Below are 22,499 nucleotides of genomic sequence, written 5' to 3' on the forward strand. Positions count from 1 at the left end.
AGATACTCCAGCTCAATCTCCTGCTGTACAAGAGGATTTGGCAACAGTATTAAGTAGGACCAACCTGAAGCTCGAGGAGGGGGCAGGGGTGTCTCTGACATTATTTTAGTCCTATAAAGATCTATATTCTTTTTTTTAATATTACAGCAACGTAAGACATCTGGCATGGAGTTCCCTTTGTGTAAAAACAAACAAAATCAAGGGTAACTATCACATCATACTCAAGATTATGAAGCAGTTGAAACTAATAAAGAATTCTCTTTTCACCAGTGGCAGTTCTTTGACAGAACAAAAACTCCGTGGTTTTCCTGATGGTTTGGGGCTGTAGTTGAAAGGACATGAAATTAAAATTAATTAAACAATAACTCCTTTATATACAGGCAGACTTTTTCAGTGCTGTTGCCAGAAAAAAACGAAGAGGCTGTATGAAAAGTGCCATCAGGCTGGGTAATACCTTGGTTGAGGTGTGTGGGCTCTGTAATCTGAATACCATTCACAGAACACTGTGCTCCGTTCAGTGGGATGAGGTTCACAGTGCCATTGAGATTTTCAAAGATGCAATGCTCACTTTCCAAATCAAGGCCATGAAGAACTAAACACAAAGAAATAAGATAACATAATTATTCTCCTCAAAACTAATAAGATGAGCATGCTAACACATCTTACTAAGAACACATTGCACTATATACTGGAGAGTATGTTTTCTCTTTATTCTGGACAATGTTTTCTTCCTTCCTTCATCATATCCTGCATGTCTTAAATGTTGACCCTGTTCGTTGTTTTATTATAGTGGAAAGAAGTGTGCTGGGTTGCTTTTGCATTTTTTGGTGTAATGTTCTTTCCTCCTGTGCTTTGGCATCTGGTTAGCAAATGCTCCTTTCCTTCCAATAAAAAACAGAAAAGTAAACTTTGGTATTGGTAGAGAGGTATTTTTTGACCAGTTCCACCAGAAAACAGGGAAAGCTTCCTGACCTCAAAGCAACCATGCTTAAGTGTGAAAAGACAGGATACAATATGCCACTGTAGACAAGAAAATTGATTGAAATAAAGTTCTTATGTTCTGTGACGTTCAGGTCTTTTATCAATCAGTTACACTACTTTCCACTTTTTCTTTAAATAATGCATGATTATCTCTATGTGTATACCCAAAGCAATCTAAGTTTGGTAGTTTCATGGAATTTATTACAGTAATTCAAATCCAGGCAACTTTTGATCCGCAAAAATATACCAAACTAAGTTATTTGACTCTCGGTCTCTTACTCAATAATTAAAGGATACAGTTTACTTAATAAAACTGCCTTCAAGGAATATGTGTGACAGGACAGTCCAGGTCTGGCAGTGAGTTGCTTTCATAAACAGTGAATAAGAAAATCAGTAGATTTTTTTCCAACTTCCAGAATTTTTTTCAACTCAAATCTTAAGTCCAAAGACTGTGTTAGGTATAATAATGTAACAATACTATCATCATACAAAGGTTAAGGGAATGATTTTGCAGTGATTGTAGCAGGTGCTGTATGAAAAAGGATGGTATTTTTACAGGATGCTATTTCATGAGAAGCAAGAAATAAATTAGTAACAAGTATATGAATAAATTTTAAGCCCACAAGCTATTCTAGAAGTCACACTCTTTGAAACAAATACCACGTAATTCATCTCCCAGATTTGCTAAAATTAAATACGCAATAACACACAACAACTAAGTGAAAAAGGGAAAAATATGAACCTTAGTTCACATATTGGGAAGTTGGAAGAAGGAAAAACAACTGAAGAAAGAATATAAAAAATGCTAAATTCCATACCAATATCCTGTTCTGCCATAGCATCTTCTCTGCCAACATATGTTTGGCCCTCCTAATTAAGAGAGAAACACAGATTATTTTCCCCCACAAGGATATAATTTATCCTTCCACTTTCTCAGAGTAAATTGAATGAAATACATATTTAACATACATGCAAAAAATAATCAGGTAGCATTTTTAGAAATGCTTATGAGTCATTATAATACAGTATTATTAGCAAATTCTAGTTTCAACTGTCCTGTGCAGAACCACCTTCAAAGTTTTGAGACAATTGATCTAGATTTGGATTTCAAAGTCAAGCTTTCTAATGAGATGAATGACAAACTAATATACACAGGTAAAAATACATTAACACCTATCTCTGGTTAACCAGTTGATCCTCAGGATAAACCTAACAGGAAATTAACAAATATTTTAATTTAATCAATTGCAACCTCTTAAGAGCTCTTCTTACTACATCAGAGAAACATAAGGAGCTTTTCTTACAATAGTAATGTAATGAGCACTATATTTAGACAGCAAATCAATAGAATTTTTCTACTGAAGAAAAACACAAGGCATAAAAAGGCTATGGAAACACAGATGTGTATTTACCTTCAGGTGGTACAAGATGATACCAGTACTGAGAAGATCATCATCAATGCCAATGAGATGAGGCAGTTCAGAATCTAAGACAACACCTATCCCTTCTTTCCTCAGAGCCAAGGTTTGTTCCTGTAAAGGACAAAAGTCTATTTATTAGGATGTTCAAGAAATACCCCTCTTCCTTCTCTTTCTAAATCACATTTACTATAACTTCTCTGTAATATCATATATAAAAAAAAAAGAGCAGATTTTTTACAATTTTTTTTGGTTTACATTTTAAATGTGACTTTTTTATTACCATTAAGCATTCCAGGCTCGCTGTTCAGGAAATTTGTGAAGGTGTTATTTGAAAGAAACCAGACAAACAGCTGAATTATACCAGATAAGGAAGATCAATTGAGAGTGTAACAAAGCAAAGTTGTTTAAAAGCAAGCTATGTACCACCTTGCATAATGGTAAGGAAAATTTAAAACTGCTCAGAATTCAGTACAGCTAAAGAACAGAAAACTGGAAACTCTCTTTAAATAAGCCAAAACTTGCACAATAAAAATCCCAGACACCTGAAAACTCGGTAAACCTAAGCAGTTAAAATATCATCCAATATAAGGGAAGCACTGCCAATAGTAAATAAATGTAAGAAATATTTGCAGCACATAATTTCAGTTCTTCAAAATTCCTTTGGGCCACATTGTACAGCAATCTATAGGATGAAGCATCACTCAGCTACAAGTGGGAGACTTCAACCTTGGATAAGTACTGTATGATGTAGTACAGAACAAACAGTCTATGCAACAAATGAAAAATTAATCATAGTTTTGAAATAAGTTTTAGTATTTATAAAGTTTGTTTTCCAAGTTGAAACAAAATCCTATTGGCTTCTGGGCCTGGAATATAACAGCAGCAGAGACTGTGAATGTGTACACACACACCTTCTTTCAAGATGAATGTGTTTTTCTACATAAAAGAGCTAAGCCCTGACAATCCATGAAGGAGAGGCAACGTCAGCAAGTATTGCTTCTGTGTATTATAAGGAGCACACTTCTCTCCCAGTGCTAGTAAACATGGAAAATAAGTTTTCTGACAGCTGCATGACGACTACTTTTCCAAGTCATCAATATGCCTTCTCCAGAGCCAACCAAGACACCACACTGTTTGTAAGAAGAAAACAACAGATAGATTGTTATATGTGTTTTCCCAAGTACAGCAACTTGCAAGTTTAAAGGAAGAAAACAGATGTAAGATCTCATTTCCCTGCACAGTACAAAACATTGTCAATATTGATACTGACTAAAAAATTCCAAGTATGGATACATCTGTGCAAGACAAGATGACATATAAGACACTCCAAAGCAAAACTGGGAAATCTTAGTCTGGTCATGGATGAATTAAAAAGTTCTCCAGCATCCAGGAAGAAAGAAAGAAGCTGTGATTCATGTTGCCCTGCAGCTCTCTGACATTCAAACTGCACCCAGATATTCCCTGATATTATAAAAGTGTCACGTCATAAAGAAAAAAATACAGCTTAATTAATTGTTCATGTAATTTCAGTAAAAAATACCTATCACATATTATTTATTGAGTAGCATCTCCTGTTATACATAAATTATAATGTTCTCATAGGACGAGGGTGAAGACTTAAGACCCTGAGAACTGGTGATGGGTTACACAACTTCTGGCACCCTCAGCCCAATGGAATTGATAAAATATTAAAAGTTGAACTTTTTTTCCCCAGCACAACAAAGCACTTGCCAACATCCCTGACTGAGGGAAAAACAGACATCCCAGGAGAAAAAGAAATTATCACTGGCTGAGAAAAAATAGGTCACAAATCACTAAGAATAAAGAAACAAAATGATTCTTCATTTTCCAGTCTTTTAATATTTAACAAGTTTTTACTATAATCAGAAATTAATCATATATAATTGTGATTTAAAACAGATGGGTTGCTTATTTATTCAGATCTAAAATTAAAGAACACAAATTAATTGAGTTTCTAAAGCCTTATTTTGTAAATGACTACCATTCATGCACAGAATGCATCCTGTTAATGGAAGTCTTATAATAAATGCAGCAGACAGTAGCTGTGATTAACTATAATATTTTTTTTCTTTAATACAGGCTCAAAATTAGCTGTTGTCTTCAGATACGATCTACTAAAAATTCTGAATCTTAATCAGACACCTGAAATGACTCCTAAACTTTAATCGCTTATAGCTTAAAATTTAATTCCAGATTGTAAAGCTTCTGCAAGGATACCTCCACCACCAAACCATGCACTTTTGCCCCAAAATGAAATCACAGAAACGTCACCAACAACAGATCTTTATTACTCTGTTCTATCATTGTGAGGGAAAGAGGAGGAAAAGGCCAGAAAGAAGTAGCCAAATTGCACCTCTTTCAACCTCAACAGCATAGAAAGGATGTTTCTGAAGAGGCACAGTCCTCTTTTGAAATAAATTGAAGATCTGTAAGCTATTATAAGGCAAATATTAAGTTTAATCCATTATTTGATTCACTTTCATGTGTGCAACAGTGTTAAGAAGCAGTGAATCCATAAGTCAAATGACAAGAGCAGGAAAGGTCACTGTCCCTATTAAAAAAATACTAATTCAGAAAATTTATTAAAAACTCAAGGTACAGTTTAAGAAAGTTGAATGTACAACATTCATCTTAGCTTGAATTCTCCTTGAACAGAAAAATGTACACATGCTCCCTCAGTATTTAAGATGTGTTCATAACCTGTGGAAAATAAAGCAAGCCAAGTATTATCCACAAAGGAGTACTCCAGATGATATAAATGGCTACTGTGTGAAGAATAAGAAAAGGGTTTCTTCTTTGGAAGCTGCCAGATCAAATGAAGTCATATGAAGAGTAGAAACTCAGAAAATAAATTCTGAGTCAGTACACAAAAAAACACATCCTTGAGTCAAAGTTAAAGTAAGGGAATTATATATTTAAATTCTGGTCTCTTTGAATTGAGCTCTGACTCAGCAGACAGAAAGATCCTGATACAGTTAATTCACTAACATTTCTGTGAGAGATATAAAAGCTACTGTGAAATCTCATCCCTTCTGCACTGATGTATTAAGTTTGCTGTATTAACTGATGCAGTGGCACCTCTGAGCTGGCAGCTAAGATATGATCTGGTAGTTTAACAACAAAACCTTTGTGTAAAGTACTTACTTGAGCCACAGAGTTCATTGTCACCATACAAAACTACCCATGATAAAGACCACCCCTATGACACACAGGATTTCTTCAAATGGATTTCTTTAAATATACACACAAAAATGGAACCACAAAAATCAACTATTTTTGGCCAATAAGATATTTAATTAAATTAAAAAAGAAAGTAAGTCCAAAAGACATTTCTAACATTTCTTGACCAATCTACCAGTAGAGGGAAACATTATGCTGCTACTGGCCCAGCACACAGCAAAGAGAGAATGTAATTAGTGCACTGTCCTTTCAATGAACAGAACTTCTGGGAGGAGTTTAATTTTTGTCACCCTTTCCAGTGCAAAAACGCAATTCTTTTATTTAAGTTAGCTGCTGGCACACAGTCCTGAGAATACACTGTGCAGACATTTTCAGTAAAAAACATGACAGTTTACTTAGCCAGCATAACGTTCAGATGTCTACATTTAAATTATGCAAAAAACTACGTAACACCAAATTAAAGAAATTATGGGTAAAAACGTGCAATGGCAAAAGTCTTTGCATTAATATTTAACAAGGTTATATGTGAGAAAATTCTTACACTAACAGGTACTTTGGGTGCATTTGATTTTATTGAAAATATGCTATTATATCCTGAGTTCACAAAAATGTCTGATGATACTCAGCAGCCTGGCACTAACATTAAGCTCTCTATAAAATGTACAGACGTAAACTGCACACAGGGGAAGTTCTTGATTCTTAATTGGTCTTCCTCCAGTTATGTATTCAGTACACTTTGCATTCTCTTTAAATCACTGGAAACAAATGTTTCATACCTAGAGAAAAAAACATTCCACAGTGCTCAGTATTAAAAAACTCCTGAAAAAGTTGATATATGGCATTAAAGTGGTTATGTAAACAGAGAGAGGAAATATGGATGAAGCAGCCACAGCTGATCATGCCATAATCAGGAGAGGTAAAAATACAAAACTTCTCTCATTGAAGTCAGAAATTTTTATATTCTCCATCCCAAAACTGCAAAAGACAAGGTGGCTCAAATTTACAGTTCCATTGCAGAGGTTCTGGACAAATCCAGGAAGCTGAGGGCTGTACCTCTGAATACAACAAAGACATGCCAATACCAGGCAAATCTAGTTCAAAAACAGTTCATGCATGTGTGCTCTGAGAAGGCTACACTGCTTGTGTATCCAGAGCTAACACTTCCAAAAAAAGATAAAATGAGGCATAAGTGCAGGGCAGGACCATGATGCATGTGTACAAAACCCAAGTGAGGGAACTCAAACAAGTAGTTCTCGCTGTTTCTATACAAGGAAGTAGAAAAGAAAATCATTCGTCAGGAGTTTAAAACCCAGAAGCAACCTCTTGTTAAACTGAAGGACACTGTGGACACCAATAATTTACATGGCTGCAAGAAATGAATTGGAGAAAAGGAAAAGAGGTTCTTGTGGACACAGGCACATCACCTGGGGTTCCCTAACTCCAAGAACCATAGACACAGAAAGCATGAGAAGTTTCCTGGGGAAGGATTGCTATTCCCTTGTCCTGTTTTATATTCCAAAATTGAATACTGCTGAATAAACCCTACTTAACCTACACAGAGCTTATTCCCATCATTTGGACGGTACAGTCCTAATGTTTGGTGAGGTTTTGAATGGATTAAAAATAGCAGGATATAAGAGGAATACACTACAGACAGACCTCTGTTTCTATTTACATAAATTATCTCAATAATTCTAGATATAATTCTTCTGAAAGTGCTACATAAACAGATTGACTACTCTGAATTTTCAACTGCACTGCATGCTAATTATTATATTTACAAAGATGACAGCCAACTATTGAAATTGCACTCACAGTATTAAGAGGTGAGAATAGCAAAAATTCAGTAAACTTGCCAGTAAGCCCTACAAAACACAAGAAAGCTCACTTGCTTAGTTCTGTAATTTAAGGAAAACCTCAGGAATTTTACCTCTGCTTAAAACAACAGCAATGTTTCTCCTACCTGAGGATAAAGAACTGAAAGTGACCTTGTATGTCACCAAGTGCAGTGCCCAAACACCATAAAAAATAATTTTATAGATTACGCTCAGGCTCTTATACATTATATAATGTAAAATGTTTCAGATATTTGGTCTGACTTAGTAATAGTCAGTTTATAGTGGTGTACTTTGCATCACTATTGACATTCAGCAGAAATAATTATTATCCTTCTCCAGCATTTATTCATTGATACTGACAGCAGTGGTATCCACTCTCCTCACTGTGGTTATACCAGGCTAAACTCCAAGCATCTCCCCCAGGGAGATGACCAGGCTCACCATACCCTATGCTGCTTAATGCATCCTCTCTCAAGGCCATCTTCCTTGACCCTAATGACTTCCATGTCATGTTCTCAGTGCATGTGCAATTTTGCCAGCACCATGCACGTTCCTCTTTTCTGCTCACTGCACAAAACTTCTATCCAACCATTCCAAAATTCACGTCTTTTCCATGGGGGCACACTATCTCATAACAGTGAAGTCTCACACCATCCTCCTCTTCCACAGTGCTAGTCATGATGTTTTTGCACTGCAAACTATTTACCATCTAGTCACCCTTCGGTTATCCTAATCCTGAGAGTCATCCCATCCTCTGTGAGATGCTCTGCTAGACAAATTAGCTTTAATATTAGCAAACTTCACCAGTTAACACATCTAAAGAAATCATTAAACATGATTGAGCCCAAAAATGGGCTCCAAGACCATGTCTCAAAAAACCACACTACTACAAAACTTCCCTCCTCTCTCTCACCACTTCCATCATATCCTCTTATAAGCATTTTTATTGTATTTAAATTCTAATCCCCACACTACCTAAATAAGGAAATAGTTTCCTCTGTGTCCCAGGGTTAAATGCTCCACTGATATACACCAGGATCAGCTGGTTTGAGAAGCAATCACAGACCACAGACAACATGATAAATATTAATTAAATAGGAAATGACTATTTAAAATCCAAAAGATTTACAGGGAAGAAGGCAGTTATGACTGTGACTTTGAAAAACACATGGCAGAAATAAATATACCATTTTAAAGAAGTCTTGACAAGAAAAGCATTCCTTAAAATCAAAAATTTTCCTCACTAGTCCAGCAAATATAAGCCATTCAGAAGGCAGTATCAGTCAAGATTTTGAGTCCCTCCACAATTTACTTCAGTATAACAATCTTGGTCAGAGTAGCCGTTCTGAATTTAACATTTGCATTTAGCTTTAAATGCTTAGTTCCACTAGGTAATATTTTAGCAGACTATTTTTCTTTCATTTTATTTTGAGAATGGAGTTTATAATGACTTTTCTGGTAACTGATGAAGGTATAATCACCTTACCTTCTTCCCCAGACATAATGTGCAAGGTTTTATGAGGTCAGTGACAGCAAATACAAGTTGTCACTTATGTGACGTTTGTAATGCAAATTAAAGGACTATTAAAAGGTCAGAAATCACAAAAAATATATCCCATTTGATCTTGAGGCAAACATTTGAGGACGCTACAAAAAGACAGAATTAAGTGCCCTTTAAAAACTATCAGTTTGATTTTGTGTACCCAAAGCATAAAATAATTGGTGCTTTAAGCTGGCACAAATGGCATTAGCGCTGATTGTACGTCATAAAATGACCAGGATTGTTGATACTATTCTTTTGTAAAGCAGGTAAACTCAGCTGGGGAAACTCAACTTTTCTTAGCAACTATACACATCTTCCCTTATTTCCAGTGAAATAAAAATATCTAAAAATAAATTCTATTATTAATAGTATACAAGATATGTGCAGGTATATAAAAAAATATATATAAAAACTGTATACATATACATCGTATACTGTTGATTGACTTGAATTCTCTAAATTGCAGCACTTACAGTACAACATCTCAAAGCCAGGAGGAGACACAGAGAATACCCATGTCCTTTAATTACATGTAATGAAACTACAGTTTATTTCACAATTTTAACAATAAAATAAAAATGAACAAGTCATCGTAACTTGCAGTAGCCCAGTACAGTAATTAAACTGCTTTAAGGAACAACATAAGGGGACACCAAATGCTTCAGCTGGAATTGTAATAGAAGGACCTTAATTTTAATTAGAAACAATAATGAATAACATGTATAGATGCCAAACAAGATCACAACACCCAATAAAAAAGCAGGTCAAAAAAGAGGATAAACACAAAATAAGGGGAAAGGGCAAGATGACAAGAGTATAAATCCCATCATATAGTCACAGAAAACCACATGAATCAAAAGGAAGTGTCCTTTAAAAATTAATTAAATAAAAGCAACCTATACTGGGAAACCTACAATCTGGCATCAGTCCCTAATACCAAGGTCAAAAGAATTACCATATTTATAAAAAACCAAGAATACTTAAATCATATTTCATAACCAAGACAGACATCCCACATATCAACTGAAGGGTAAAGTTCCGATCAGGTTTTTTTTGGTACATTCATCAAAAATTGAACGGGAAAATTCAGAAGGGAGGAATCTCTTGCACTGTGCTATGTAATCTAGACTACAGTATATTATGGCATTCTTGGCACATTTGCCACATTTGAGTGTTTTTAAAAGTTATGGCCCATTTAGTTAATGAGAGGAAATCAGCACAACTTTGCCAACTGCTAACAGAAAATAACACTTCCTTTCTTCCTTTGAAGATACTAACCTGCTGTATCTTTAGGGAAAAAACGCAAAGCAATCTCAAGCTCAAGAAGCAATCACTGACCTTTGCATTTTGCTGATTGATCTGAACCTTAACTTGGATAGCTGTCACCTTTTTTGCATTCTCAGAAAAATCCTCCAGGGAGCCACTTTTTACCAGCTAATACAGAATTATAAAACAGAATGTCACATTCTCCCAAGGAGGAATGACATTTTTTATATTTACATACTGCAAAAAATGAGGCAAGTTTTTCTTCTTCGGTGGCAAAGCTTTATGTTATTTTGTATAACTTGACTGAGATTCAAAAACATGAGTGTGCAAATGCCGTGTATCATGGTAGCCTTCCCTCTCACCTGAATCCTCAGCAACTCCTGACAGGTACTACTGCACCTCAAAATTATAGACCCACTGGAAGTAATTCATCCTCCTACGTAAATTACCTCAAGATAAAGGATTAATGCCCCGATATGGAGCACAATAAAGCACTTTTCAATGACTTATAATGACTGGCATGTGAATGTCACCAACCATAACAGACGAAGGGCAAATCCACTCTTTCAATATTAAGCCTTTGAGGCATCCATTTTCATATTTTCAGAAGTTAAATAAGACCTCATAATGAATCTAAAACTAACCATTTGAACAAAAAGCAGACTAGGTGTTTGAAATATTCATTTAAATGCTTCATTACCATAAACTGTCAGGAGCACCTTAAAAATCTCTTCTAAAAACATTGCCAACAAGGACTATGTGACAATGAAGTAACCTTGAATTTAACATGTACAATATGTCCTTTCTTAATGAAAACTATTTGACAGGGGTATTAAGACTGAAAAGATCACAGGTAAACAAAAGCTACTTGTTGAGATCCAGGAAGAACTTTGATATTACTTCACCAAAAGCAATCTATGGCATTAAACTTCTAAATATGTTATTTTAATAGAGAAAACGTAGATTTCCTACCTAGAGTAGCTTATCCTTGGACAAAACTAGGGAGATTTAAACATAAAACCAAATATAACCAAATTCTCTCCCAGGCATATTTCAATTAAGAGTACTAATGAGTGTCTTAAATTCAGCTAATCAATTTCGGTCTTAGGAGACTGACAACTTTAAAGGAAAATAGCCAAAAGAAAATTCCTCAGGAGGAAACCCTCTCAAATTTCCCTCAGTTAGGAGTACAGTAAGATACAATTTCCCTGGGTTAATGGAATCTTTAACCTTAAAATCCTCCTTTGCCTTTCTGCTATGCTCCCTATATATGACCCTAAGTCTGAAACCCATCAAGGTCAGTCAGATCATGGCCTCCTTCCCTCCACATCTCACAAATCCATGTTGGATTTTGCAGCCATATCTCCCTTGACTGAAAGCAGAGAAGGAAATAATGAGAGACAACGATGTGATCATGTAATTAAAAACTGTGTAAACAGAGGCAAATGGCAGGGGGATTACTCTAAATCAGCTGGGCATTTTAAACATCTACATTTCAGCTGCCTAAAAGTGTGACTTTATACTTGCCACGTTATCAGCTGTATCTCTCAATGGAAAAAGCTTCCCTTGTAAACATTAAGTTGGTAAATGTAACGAAAAAAACCAAATGGATCTGTGCTTTCCTATAGGGGCCAATTAACAACTCAAACAAACATCAAAAAATTGAAACTATATGTTCCTCTTCTTTCACCCAGATAGTTCTTGGTTATGTGATAATCAGTCTGCCTTAGTATAAGATTTACTGTTTTCCCCAAAATTCAGAGTACATAACTAGTAAATAAATGAAAACTGCAGAGCAATTGCCATATCAATATTCCAAACTCTGGTTTTCTAAGTTCTCATTGAACACCTGTCACCACAGAGGCTGCAGAAGCACAAATGACAGTTGGACCTCACGGGGGGGGTGGGAAAAACCAAACACAAAAAACTCCAAACAACATGATATTGCTTCATGCAAAATATAATCCACAATCAGGTATCCTGATATTTATTTTTTTTTAAGTTTCTGGACAGCTGATCTTGTTCCTTAGAGCAATGAAGCTTCACATGGTGGCTGGAGTACGGCATTTTGAATTGTTTCTCTTGACCAGAAATTATTCCTGAAAACAAGCATCTCCACATTCAACTGAAAAGGACCAGGAGAGACAAGTAATTGCTTTTCCAAAGATTCAGATATGTTATTTCCTTGAGTCATGTCAGCACCTTTCTTGCCTTACTATTGTAGAATCATACAAGGGTTTGGGTTGGAAGGGACCCTTACAGATCATCCAGTCCAACCCTCCTGCAACGAGTAGGGACATCTTCAACTCGACTGGATTGCTCAGAGCCCCATCCATCACCTTGTCAAACACTCTGACCATCCATTGAAAGTACAAGTCTGATACTGCAGCCTAAACCCGGGAATGCAAATGAAGGAGGATGGTAAGAAGCTTCTAAGGGCAGGTAATAAACCAGTTTTACTCCTGATAGCATCAAACTTTCTTCAGACAATCAAAGTTCTGAGACCTGTGGATTGCTACAAAGAAGTTGAAAAGCTTTTCTTATGTTTTGAAATCTAACCCATCTCAGATTGTTTTCCTTATGCTCTGTGAACACATCAACTAAATGAGAACACAAGGGGCAATGAAAAACTGTTGAAAACAAAAATAAACTTGCAAACTTTGACAATCAAAGGTTTGGAGAAGCGCTCATGCAGGAAGATACTTTTTAACAGAAATGTTCCATACAGGAAATCCACAAATGGAATGAAACATTCAGAGTAAATCCTTCAGCAACAGTTTGTCCTGATGCTGAAAATCAGACTTTTAAAGAAATTAAATATGAATATTTAACAAAAAGCTCTACAGAAGTTGACATTTTGAAGATGAATAAGTCCTTGACTGGTCTGTTGTGGATTAATTAGTCTAAATTATGTCTTCTGTATTTACATAAGGGTAAAAACTCCAGACGTAGAAATGCTGATATTCATGGATGAACTATAACTAGGTCAGAAGCTGCCTGAAATCACAAGGCTTTTGCTGAAAAAGTTCCTGCAAAACAATGAGACTTCTTTCACACAGAAGGAAGTTGTGCTGGGGAAAAGAAAAAAAAATAAGAATTCTGTATAAACCCTGTGTTTTTAAGGTATTCATAAAGCCAAATCCACCTCAAAACAAATGGGAATTAGGCACCTAAAATACCTTCAAGCACTGACTGATATTTCAGTAGCTAAAATAGGGATAACCTAAAACACTAGCACATTACCCCCCAACAAATAAAACTGAAAACTGAACCTGCACTCTCTTTAACAAGACTTGTACTGGATGAGTCAAGCACTGCTGATAAGATTTTTTATTTCCTTCTGGGAAGACTGTAGTGGAAAGAGAAGGATATTAAGTTACATTAGATTGTCAGGGCTCAGTATTCTCTATACTATGTCTCAGTAACATCCTCATACTGATGTGTACCAGACATTAAAATAATAATGCATAATAAAGCAAACTTGCTATGGACCAACTGGAAAAACCTACAACACTGTCAGAAAAATGAGCTGGAAACAACACAAATGAGTTCAGAGCTTTTCACACTTGCATTGATGCGTTAAACTACCAAGGGCTGAAGAGATGGAACAGACCCCCTCCTTACTTTTGCATTGCCTCCTGGAAGAGAGACAGACACTTCACCAAGTTTTCCAGACAACTTGCATATACATTGTCAACCTTCCAGTATTAGGAAATACTGGAAACGGATGTCAGGAAACATTAGAAATGCCAGCATTAGTAAAGTTTTTGATACAAAGGCTTAGAACGGAAAAAGATTTCTCAGTGCATGGTATTACTCAAAGAGCTAAAACAGGAACAAGGAACTCCCACTGCAAAACACGAGAAAACACTGACTATATGGACAAGAGGAACAAGAATTAGGAGAGGAATAAAAAATTATTTCAAAAGATTGTGAAATCTGGTTTGAGCTTACTAGTAATAGTTCCTTAAAAGGTGAAGGAAGAAGCACAGCTGAGGGGTTTAGCTTGCTATGTTTTGGATGGGCACTGGTTACATGGACACCCTTCTTGCTCTGCAGGCTGGCTCCCTCACCAATACTTATCACAGAGATCAGTCAAGACAAAACACTGAGCAGCAGCTGAAAGAAATTCAATTGCATCTAATTGTGATTGACAAGACAATTTCAGGTTAAAAAAAAAAAAAGAAAGAATCTGCTCCAAGAAAACAACTTTGAAATATTTGAGACTCCCATTAAAGTGACAGCCTACACATTAAAGCAGGAAAAGCTGTTTTGCTCTGTATTGTATCAGTGAAGCTGCTCCTCTTCTTAGTGGGTGTCTGTTCAAAAAGCTTTGTTACTTATAAAGCTGCATATACAATATCAAATTTCTACCCTGTTTTACTTCAGCTTGACAGAGGTATGGTTTCTGGAATAACAAAATAAGTTCAGAGTCACTACAAAAGTAGTAGGTTCTATTTAAGAGGCAACACAAAGAGAGGAGGAAATATGAAACACATCATCAGTGAGAAGGTGTATCCTTTATAATCTGGGCACGTGCCAAAGCAATGTTTGGGACTAACCTGGGACTTCAATAAAATGCTTTAGAAAATTAAAAATATGCTCTTCCATTATAGGCAATGAATTAATTATTTATATAATCATCAATTATGAAAAGGTATATTGATTCCCTCATGCATAGAGATGTTAGATAAGGCAAAAATTCCTACTATTTCTTCTCCTTCTAGTTAATGGAACAAAGAATCAACACCATCCTGCTGGCTGTACTGGTTTCAGTGCAATTAAAACAAAAAGTTAAGTAGAATTAAGACACTTCAGTTTTCTGAGAAGAAGAAACTTCTACTATCCAAAACCACAAAGAAAACCACAACTGAAGAAACTTCCTAATCAGATTTTCCCCTGTCTCCCAGAGCATTAGATCACAGCACTTTCATCAATCAGGGAAAGCCATTAAAGTCTGCAACAACCAAGATCAAAAAACTGTAGTTTTATTGTGAGCAGCTTACTGTAAAAGTGCAAGTGCTCCTGCAACAGCCCACACAGGCATCAATAGCTCTCTGCAATGAATGTCAATTAAAAAGGCAGATGCAGAATGTAGAACTGCTTAAATGAGTAACTGCTAAGATAGTGAAGCTAAAATGATGGAAAATTAATGATGCTATTCCTTTAAAGAATAAGGGAATTACAGGAGCAGTTCTTAGTCTCAAAAGGTCAGCTTAGTTTTTCCTTTTTCATTGTTTCTCTCTCCCCCTCAGAACTGATCGCCACATGCTCACTGCTGACATGCAGCTGGCTATTAATACACAGAAACCCTATTATTGTGGTGGCACCCCAAAGCACCACTATCCTTAACATGCTGCAAGGGTTTCCATCAGAAGCCTTGGCAGATTCAAAGTGATTTTTCAGGAATTTGTCCTTCACTCCTGGAATTACAAAGACAAACTTAACAAGTTGAAATGCCTGCTCCCTGACACTTCAGACTTTGTATGGACAGAACTACTTCTGACATCTGAGAAAAATTCCTTGAATAGAACCGCAGGATTTGGCTAATTGTAAGTAGAGGCGCCTGTTTGGCTTCCTGGACACTAGCCTGTAAAATCCTATTTTCCAGTGGCTTATAAAACTTAAACCATCAAAGCTGCCATTTTCCATGCTGGAGTATCTGCTGCAGGCTGGTTTCTGTCCCCACTAGCTTGGGTTTAAGGGAACACAATTCCTCTGTGTCAAAAAGTGAAGTGCACAGATCATTTTACTGTGTCTCAAGTGGAGGAGGCTTCACCTCTTCACAGCTTCCTATGTGAGAACACACTGAGCATACATCAGTCTCAAAGGGCAAATAAGTCTACATACAGCAACACTGACATTTGGGGCAGAGAACAAGACATTCTTCCCTTTAGTGATGCCTCCTAGCAGGAGATACTATACCTTCCAGCTAAGAGACAGAAACTGATATCTGAAAAGGGAAAAGGCCTGGCTGGAAAACAAAGAAATAGGCTATTTTTGTTCATCTTCTTCTTCCATATGCATTACAAAACAGTCTTTAATTACATGATCACATATTTTCTACAGGACCTGTGAATAATTCATTCCATAGACTGTACTCTGGGAATGAATCAAGAGAAAGCAGTGGACTATTATTTACAGGACTCCTACCTCATTTGTTGCTAAAGCTGGATGATGAATGAGTCAAGTAATTGCAGAGGGAAAAAAAACCCCAGTCTCATTGATAGTATATTTATTCATTTTAAAAGCTATTTTGGGGTTTGTGTGTTTCTTGGGGGACAGGAGAGTTAAGAAGCATTTCACTTACCTAGAGTTATGTTCATTATTTGTCTAGAAATTCATCTCTACTTCTACTCTAGAGATGAATCTAAAATAATAGATTACTTTAAATCCATGTGTCTCTTCCTCAGGGCCAACATGTAACCCATGCTATTAAAATAAATTGAAGAAAGGAGTAGGACTGTGCATATTAGCAAGCAACAACCACCAAGGAGAAAAAAGAGTTCAGGACTAGCAAGACTTTTGCAGAGGAAGATGCATGGGCTTGGGTGCTGGCATATTCTTGTCCCTCACAAGCCAGCTACCAAGCTATGAGTAAATGAATCTGACAGATTCATTGACAGTCAGAAACCACACCTGTCCTTTCCTTTGTTCAGGAATACAATCTGCTTGCAACAGCCACAGATTTGTGCTGCCATCTGTTTAAGACACCTCTTAGTGGATTTCATTAAAAATATCATCTCTGTAGTTGGGAAACACAAAGAACAAGCTCATCACTCCAGCTACACTGCTACAGCAGTATGACTGCATGAATCAAGGCTATGTTCAGTTGTCAATTAAGACATGAAGTCAGGTGCACAACAGTTCTGTGTACTCAAAGCTATCAGGATCATGCAGTAATAAACTCCTAAACATACTGCTAAAAACACCAGTAGAATAAACTGGTTCTGGTATTTCATATCCAATATGTATTGTCATTAGAACAGCTCCTTTGTGAGGCACTCAAGATAATACCCAAATTAGTCCAAACTGTTGATGCTGGAATGTTTCTTTCCCCTCCCATAGCCAAGTCCAAAGAGAAATTTATGTTTTGCCTTTCTCTTTCTCACTACTTCTCTGCTGATCCTTTAGAAGAAATAGTTTTCAGGGTATATTTCTTCTTCTTCTGTTTTTCTACAGGTTAAATCAGGAGCTTGCACTACTTTCAATTTAGATTCCCTTCCTGCCACCAGAAAATTAATAGAAAAGCAGAACAAATGCCCAGGAGGAATTGTTGAACAAGTGGCATCTGAGTTGTAGAAAGGATTTCAAAAGAAACTCACTCTGACTCCCTTTTATTTGAAAACCACCTATAAGCCCTAGGGATGGATTAAAGCTAAGCATGGCCTGGATAGTCTACAAATGCAGGGCCCCAGTTGTAAGGAAGATGCCAGTGAAATATTTGGGAGTATGGTGATTCCTAAACACTGGAGGGCCTCTTTTGGAATGCACAGCCTGGATCAACCAAACTATTCAACCCCTGGCTTAATCCATGGTTGGTGACCTCAGAAACTGCAGCCCCAACTGTGCTTCTCTAATAGTCCAAGTGGGAAAAATGGTTTCAAACTGAAATAAAAAACAATCGGTAGCATTAGGCATCTCTAGATCACAACCTTCTAGCAGAAACTGAAAGTTAAAAGTGGTCAGTCCATCCCAGAGGCATCACCAGCAGCGGTAGTGTCTGCAGGAGAGAAAGGATGTTTCTTAATCAGGTGAACACAGGTGGCAGAAAGACTTGAAAGCAGACAACTACTTCTTTTGAAATCTACTTTTGACTGCTGCACTCAGGATTCCCCAGGTGGCTGGGACCCTTTCAATACTGTTTCTATTAGGAAAAGAGCTAAAGTAGATCAGTAGCACCAGTTCCCAATTTAGTAGTTTTATTGGTCCTCTGACAACAGCAAGCCAAGGCTGAGAGCAGACAAAGCACTGAAAAAAAATCACTGGTGAGTGAAGAGCAGTGAGAGCTGCTCCTCTGAAGAAAAAGCAATTTGTATCTCATGACAGCCATATGACCCCTTAAAAAGTTTCTGTCTATTTGCTCTTATAGAAAATTCTCTCAGTTGTGTTTTCTTTCTTCTCAGTTTGCACTGACCTAGGCACACTTACCAGATTGAAGCAAGGGGGATGATTAGGGAAAGTAATAATCATCACTTAATAATGTTATCTGTTCTGTAATACAGTATGAAAAAACAATGTCTATTTTAAGGTAAAGCAAATCATGTTTGGATGATCTCTGTCCAAACTCAAATGTCAAAGGAGAAATCTTCTGACCAGAACAGATGATGTTATAAACTACAACCACTGCCAGTAACCACTACACTTGGGAAATAAATACATAATGCACAAGGCCAGGTATAAGAAAACAAACCCTAATAAAACTGAGAGCTAAACTTGATATTACTTGTCATGGCTCTGGAGGCAAAAGCTGTGAGTAAATACTGTACAAGGACCGAGAACGATAAACATTCCCTTGTTATCAGACAGCTTTCTCAAAAAGAGATGGAAAAAACCCAGCACACTTATTAAATTTTAATGTACTGAAACTCAATTATAAATCTACAGAAGTGATTAATCAAGAGAAAAATGCTAAAAGAAACAGTTATAAATAGAAACCGCATATCATTGCCATTGGCTTTTCAACTGCAATATCCATTGAAAATGAAAGCAAATAGCAGAAGTGGTCTGGTTTAAGATCTCTGTGTCCAGAAGCCTTTTTGCTTTCTCAACTATATTACCTGGTCAAGTAAAAGATACTGCCTCTTTCAGAAACTGTTCTTTTATATCCCTAAATTATCAAAGCTACAACAAAGTTAAGAAAATAAATATGTTTTAAAGGCTTTAGCTAAATTCGTCAAATATTCTATATATACTGTCATTTGAAAAGGAGAGTTTAAAAATATACTGACAAATAATTGCAATAATTCTGAATGCACATAATCATTTTACTGTGCATCTTACCTGTGAACTGTTGTTCAGAAGCATTTCTGTCAAAACAGTTACTCAGGCTCTTCAAGACTTGCTCCTAAACCAATCTTTGGCATTCTCATAAACTTATTTTAATGGATCCGAAAAGCAATGAAATTCAAGATATTGCAAATAATTTTTCCTTAAAATATCTGAATTAAATCTGAATTAAACATGCAGAAGGACCTGATTTTTGTATCTGCAGTGACATCTAGTGCAAGAACTCAAAACCACATTTGATCGGGCTTCTAGAGAAGGGGAAGCTATCTGCATTTATTGTGTGATTTCTGGCTGAGATAAACTAGAATAATTAACATCAGCCCTTTTAAAACTTTCTTTATATCTTGTCTTCTGCGTAACACTCACAAGTCAGCTGAAGGGAGTCCATTAAGAATAATATGTTAATAAGAGACTCCCGTGACAATGTGAATGTCCTTCCTCATATGTGAATGGGCATTCTTCCATTTTGATATATGTACATATATTACATAATAGATGGAGGGCAAACAATTGTTGAGAAAGCAAACATCCCTAGGAACAGAGTTGTTACTCTATTTATTCTATCACCTTTGCTAAAAGAAAACAAACTCAGTAGCAACATCTGACTTAAATACTTCCTGTCAGATCCGTAGCTGTGCAATCCTGTGTTAATTTTGCAGTGATTCTTAAACCTCTTAAAAATTCAAGCAGAAGACACAGCTTGTAGAAAGGAAACAAAAACGGAAAGTATGCAATGAGAGCTGTCTAATACCGATGACAAACAGAAGAAGTTATAAAATACCAAATAAGATTTGTTCAAGTCAAAGTACAGCTGTAATTCTCCCTTTGGAAGTACAGTTATGCGTCAAACACAGCCAACAACAGACATTCTAACCAAAATGCAACACCAACATGCCTAACTAGCAACAAGTCTACAAAAATGATTTACTTACTGAAATGTGAAAAAACCTTAGAAACAAGTGCTATTCCTGCCAAATATACAAATAAACACATATGCCAAAGCTGCAAATGAACAGTTTAAATACAGTATAATGCATACATTGTTTTATATACAAATGTACACCATTCCTGTAACTCCATTTTTAACATTTGACCTGTAAATAGAATCATTTTAGAAGCTGTGCTCGAAAGGCATGTGCCCAGAAGTCTTTAAAACTCACACACCCTTTTTAAGGGCAGGATTAAAGCCTATACTGGTGTCTTTCCTAAAAACTTCATTATATGCAATTTTCTAATACCCAATTTACCCAGTGGTAAAATCATAGAATGGTTTGGGTTGGAAAGACCTTAAAGCTCATCTTGTTCCAACCCCCCTGCCATGGGCAGGGACACCTTCCACTAGACCAGGTTACTCACAAAAAACTACAAATGTCAAGATATATTTTTTTGTTCCTCACATAATTTCATATAACTTATATATTTCTAAATTTAAAATAAAAAAGACAAAACAAAAACTAGCTGTTCATTAGTGATCTGGGACAACTATATGATGCGTTAGGATTCTAATGTTCTAAAAATCTCATTATGCAATAGGCACAAAACCCACAATATATTCTTGGTTACTAAAGAGATCGAATGGGGACATATCACAAGTACTGGTTTTTGGACAAGAATCTCATGCCATGGTTTATGCACTGTTATCCTCACTGCTAGTGATGCAATAAGCACTTTTAAAAGTTCTACAGTTTGTTCTTCAGGAGCCCAAGAGCTTGCACAAACTCTCTTCCCTACAGCCAAAAGTGGTAGTAGACAAGAGAGTTTTAGGTGAAAGCAGAAGGTGTTAATTGAGAGCACTTATCACCTTGAGGACTGAGCTTGTTAAAACAAAGACATGAAAGAATGAAGAAAACAAATGCTCATCGAAGGGCAACGTACTGGGGTAGAACACAACCCAAGTGAGAAGAGGAAAAGAGGACAAGCCAGTCAGGGTTAATACGTAGTAACAAAAAGGCATAAAACAGGAAAATGGTGATGTATGCCCAGCTTTTCAAGCAGAAGGACCCAGATAATGGTGCTTAAATACCATTCAGCAACTGTGGTTTAAAGATTACCTGAAAATGCAAATAAATGTAGACAAATGGAGCATTTATACAGAACAGGACAAACAGCTCTTGACAGAGTTCACTACGGTATGCAAGCCATCAGGGAAACGAAATTATTAAAATCAAAATCTATTCACTTCTGCCACTCTAATCAACACCTCATAAAGAGAGTTTCGGTCTCCTGGTGTCTTTGCTGGGTATAGCCAAGATTCCTAAAGAAAGAAAACTCCCCTGCTTATGTCCACCAAAATAACTCTTTGGTATTAGTCTGTATTTATTCATCATGGCAAGTTAAGGGTATTTCATTCCCCCGCAGAACGAGGCAAGATATAAACAATAGATTTTAACGCTTGAAAATAAACATACAGTTTTTTCTTCCCCAGGTAGGAACAACCATTCTTAAGGTATAAAAATTTACTATTAAGCAGTAGTCAACCAAAGGGCATAAAAAAGAAAAAGATCAAATAAACAGTGCTCAATAAGATATTTACACACCATGGGGTAAAGAGCTGCAGCAGAATTAGTATTATTGATGAAAGTGAGGCTGTGTCACTAAATCCAACAGGACAAAACCAGTTGAAGCAGTGACTAGTTAAACTATTGATCACAAGAATTAGACACACATACACAGAAAAGACCCTGTCCTTTAATAGACTCTGAAGACAGATCTCTCTGCATCCTTTGACATCTGTTGAGCACTGACACACAAAGCTAATGACATGATCAGAATCAAAAAACAGGATAAGGAAATAAAACGGAACTCCAAATCTACTTCAAACTAAAAATAAATAAAAAAGAGCATTTAAATACCTTTATTCTAGCTACAAATGACATGCATCAAAAAGGTAAAAGCTAAAAGTCAAACAGATTTCTACACAAACAGAAAAGGGGAGAAGAAATTTAAAAGAAAGTTGGGAAGAAAAACCAGCAGTAAATTATGTAAAGGAGTGCACATTTAAAAAAGACTAATATAAAGGGTGCTAAAGGTTAGAGAAAGAAATTGAAACATGCACAAAAGATGACAAAAATAAGGTGACAGTAAAAGAAAAAAGATCTCTAGGAGAATGACAACACATGCAGTCAAATATAGCAGCTACATCAAAAGAGGTTTTATACCAATTAAAGCCTCAAAGCAAGAGAAAAATCAAAAGTTGGATAGGTTACCCTAACATCTTAGAAGGCATCCAAAGAAATTACA

At 36.3% G+C, this 22,499-nt stretch overlaps 1 protein-coding gene across 7 annotated transcripts in view; it reads right to left on the reverse strand.

The window, feature by feature from the left end:
- The window catches only part of KIF16B (kinesin family member 16B), a 140,763-nt gene that overhangs the window by 73,565 nt on the left and 44,699 nt on the right, over positions 1 to 22,499 (reverse strand). For all 7 annotated transcript variants that reach the window (XM_051792671.1, XM_051792669.1, XM_051792670.1 and 4 more), the window contains exons 13-15: positions 2,394 to 2,513; positions 1,800 to 1,851; positions 455 to 592 (exon numbers count right to left, since the gene is read on the reverse strand). In XM_051792671.1, coding sequence (XP_051648631.1) covers positions 455 to 592; positions 1,800 to 1,851; positions 2,394 to 2,513 — 310 coding nt within the window. The remainder of the gene's footprint in view (positions 1 to 454; positions 593 to 1,799; positions 1,852 to 2,393; positions 2,514 to 22,499) is intronic.

This window comes from Manacus candei, unplaced genomic scaffold (genome assembly GCF_025592945.1).
Source record: "Manacus candei isolate 608988 ecotype Guabito, Panama unplaced genomic scaffold, ASM2559294v1 h1tg000035l, whole genome shotgun sequence".
NCBI lineage: Eukaryota > Metazoa > Chordata > Aves > Passeriformes > Pipridae > Manacus > Manacus candei.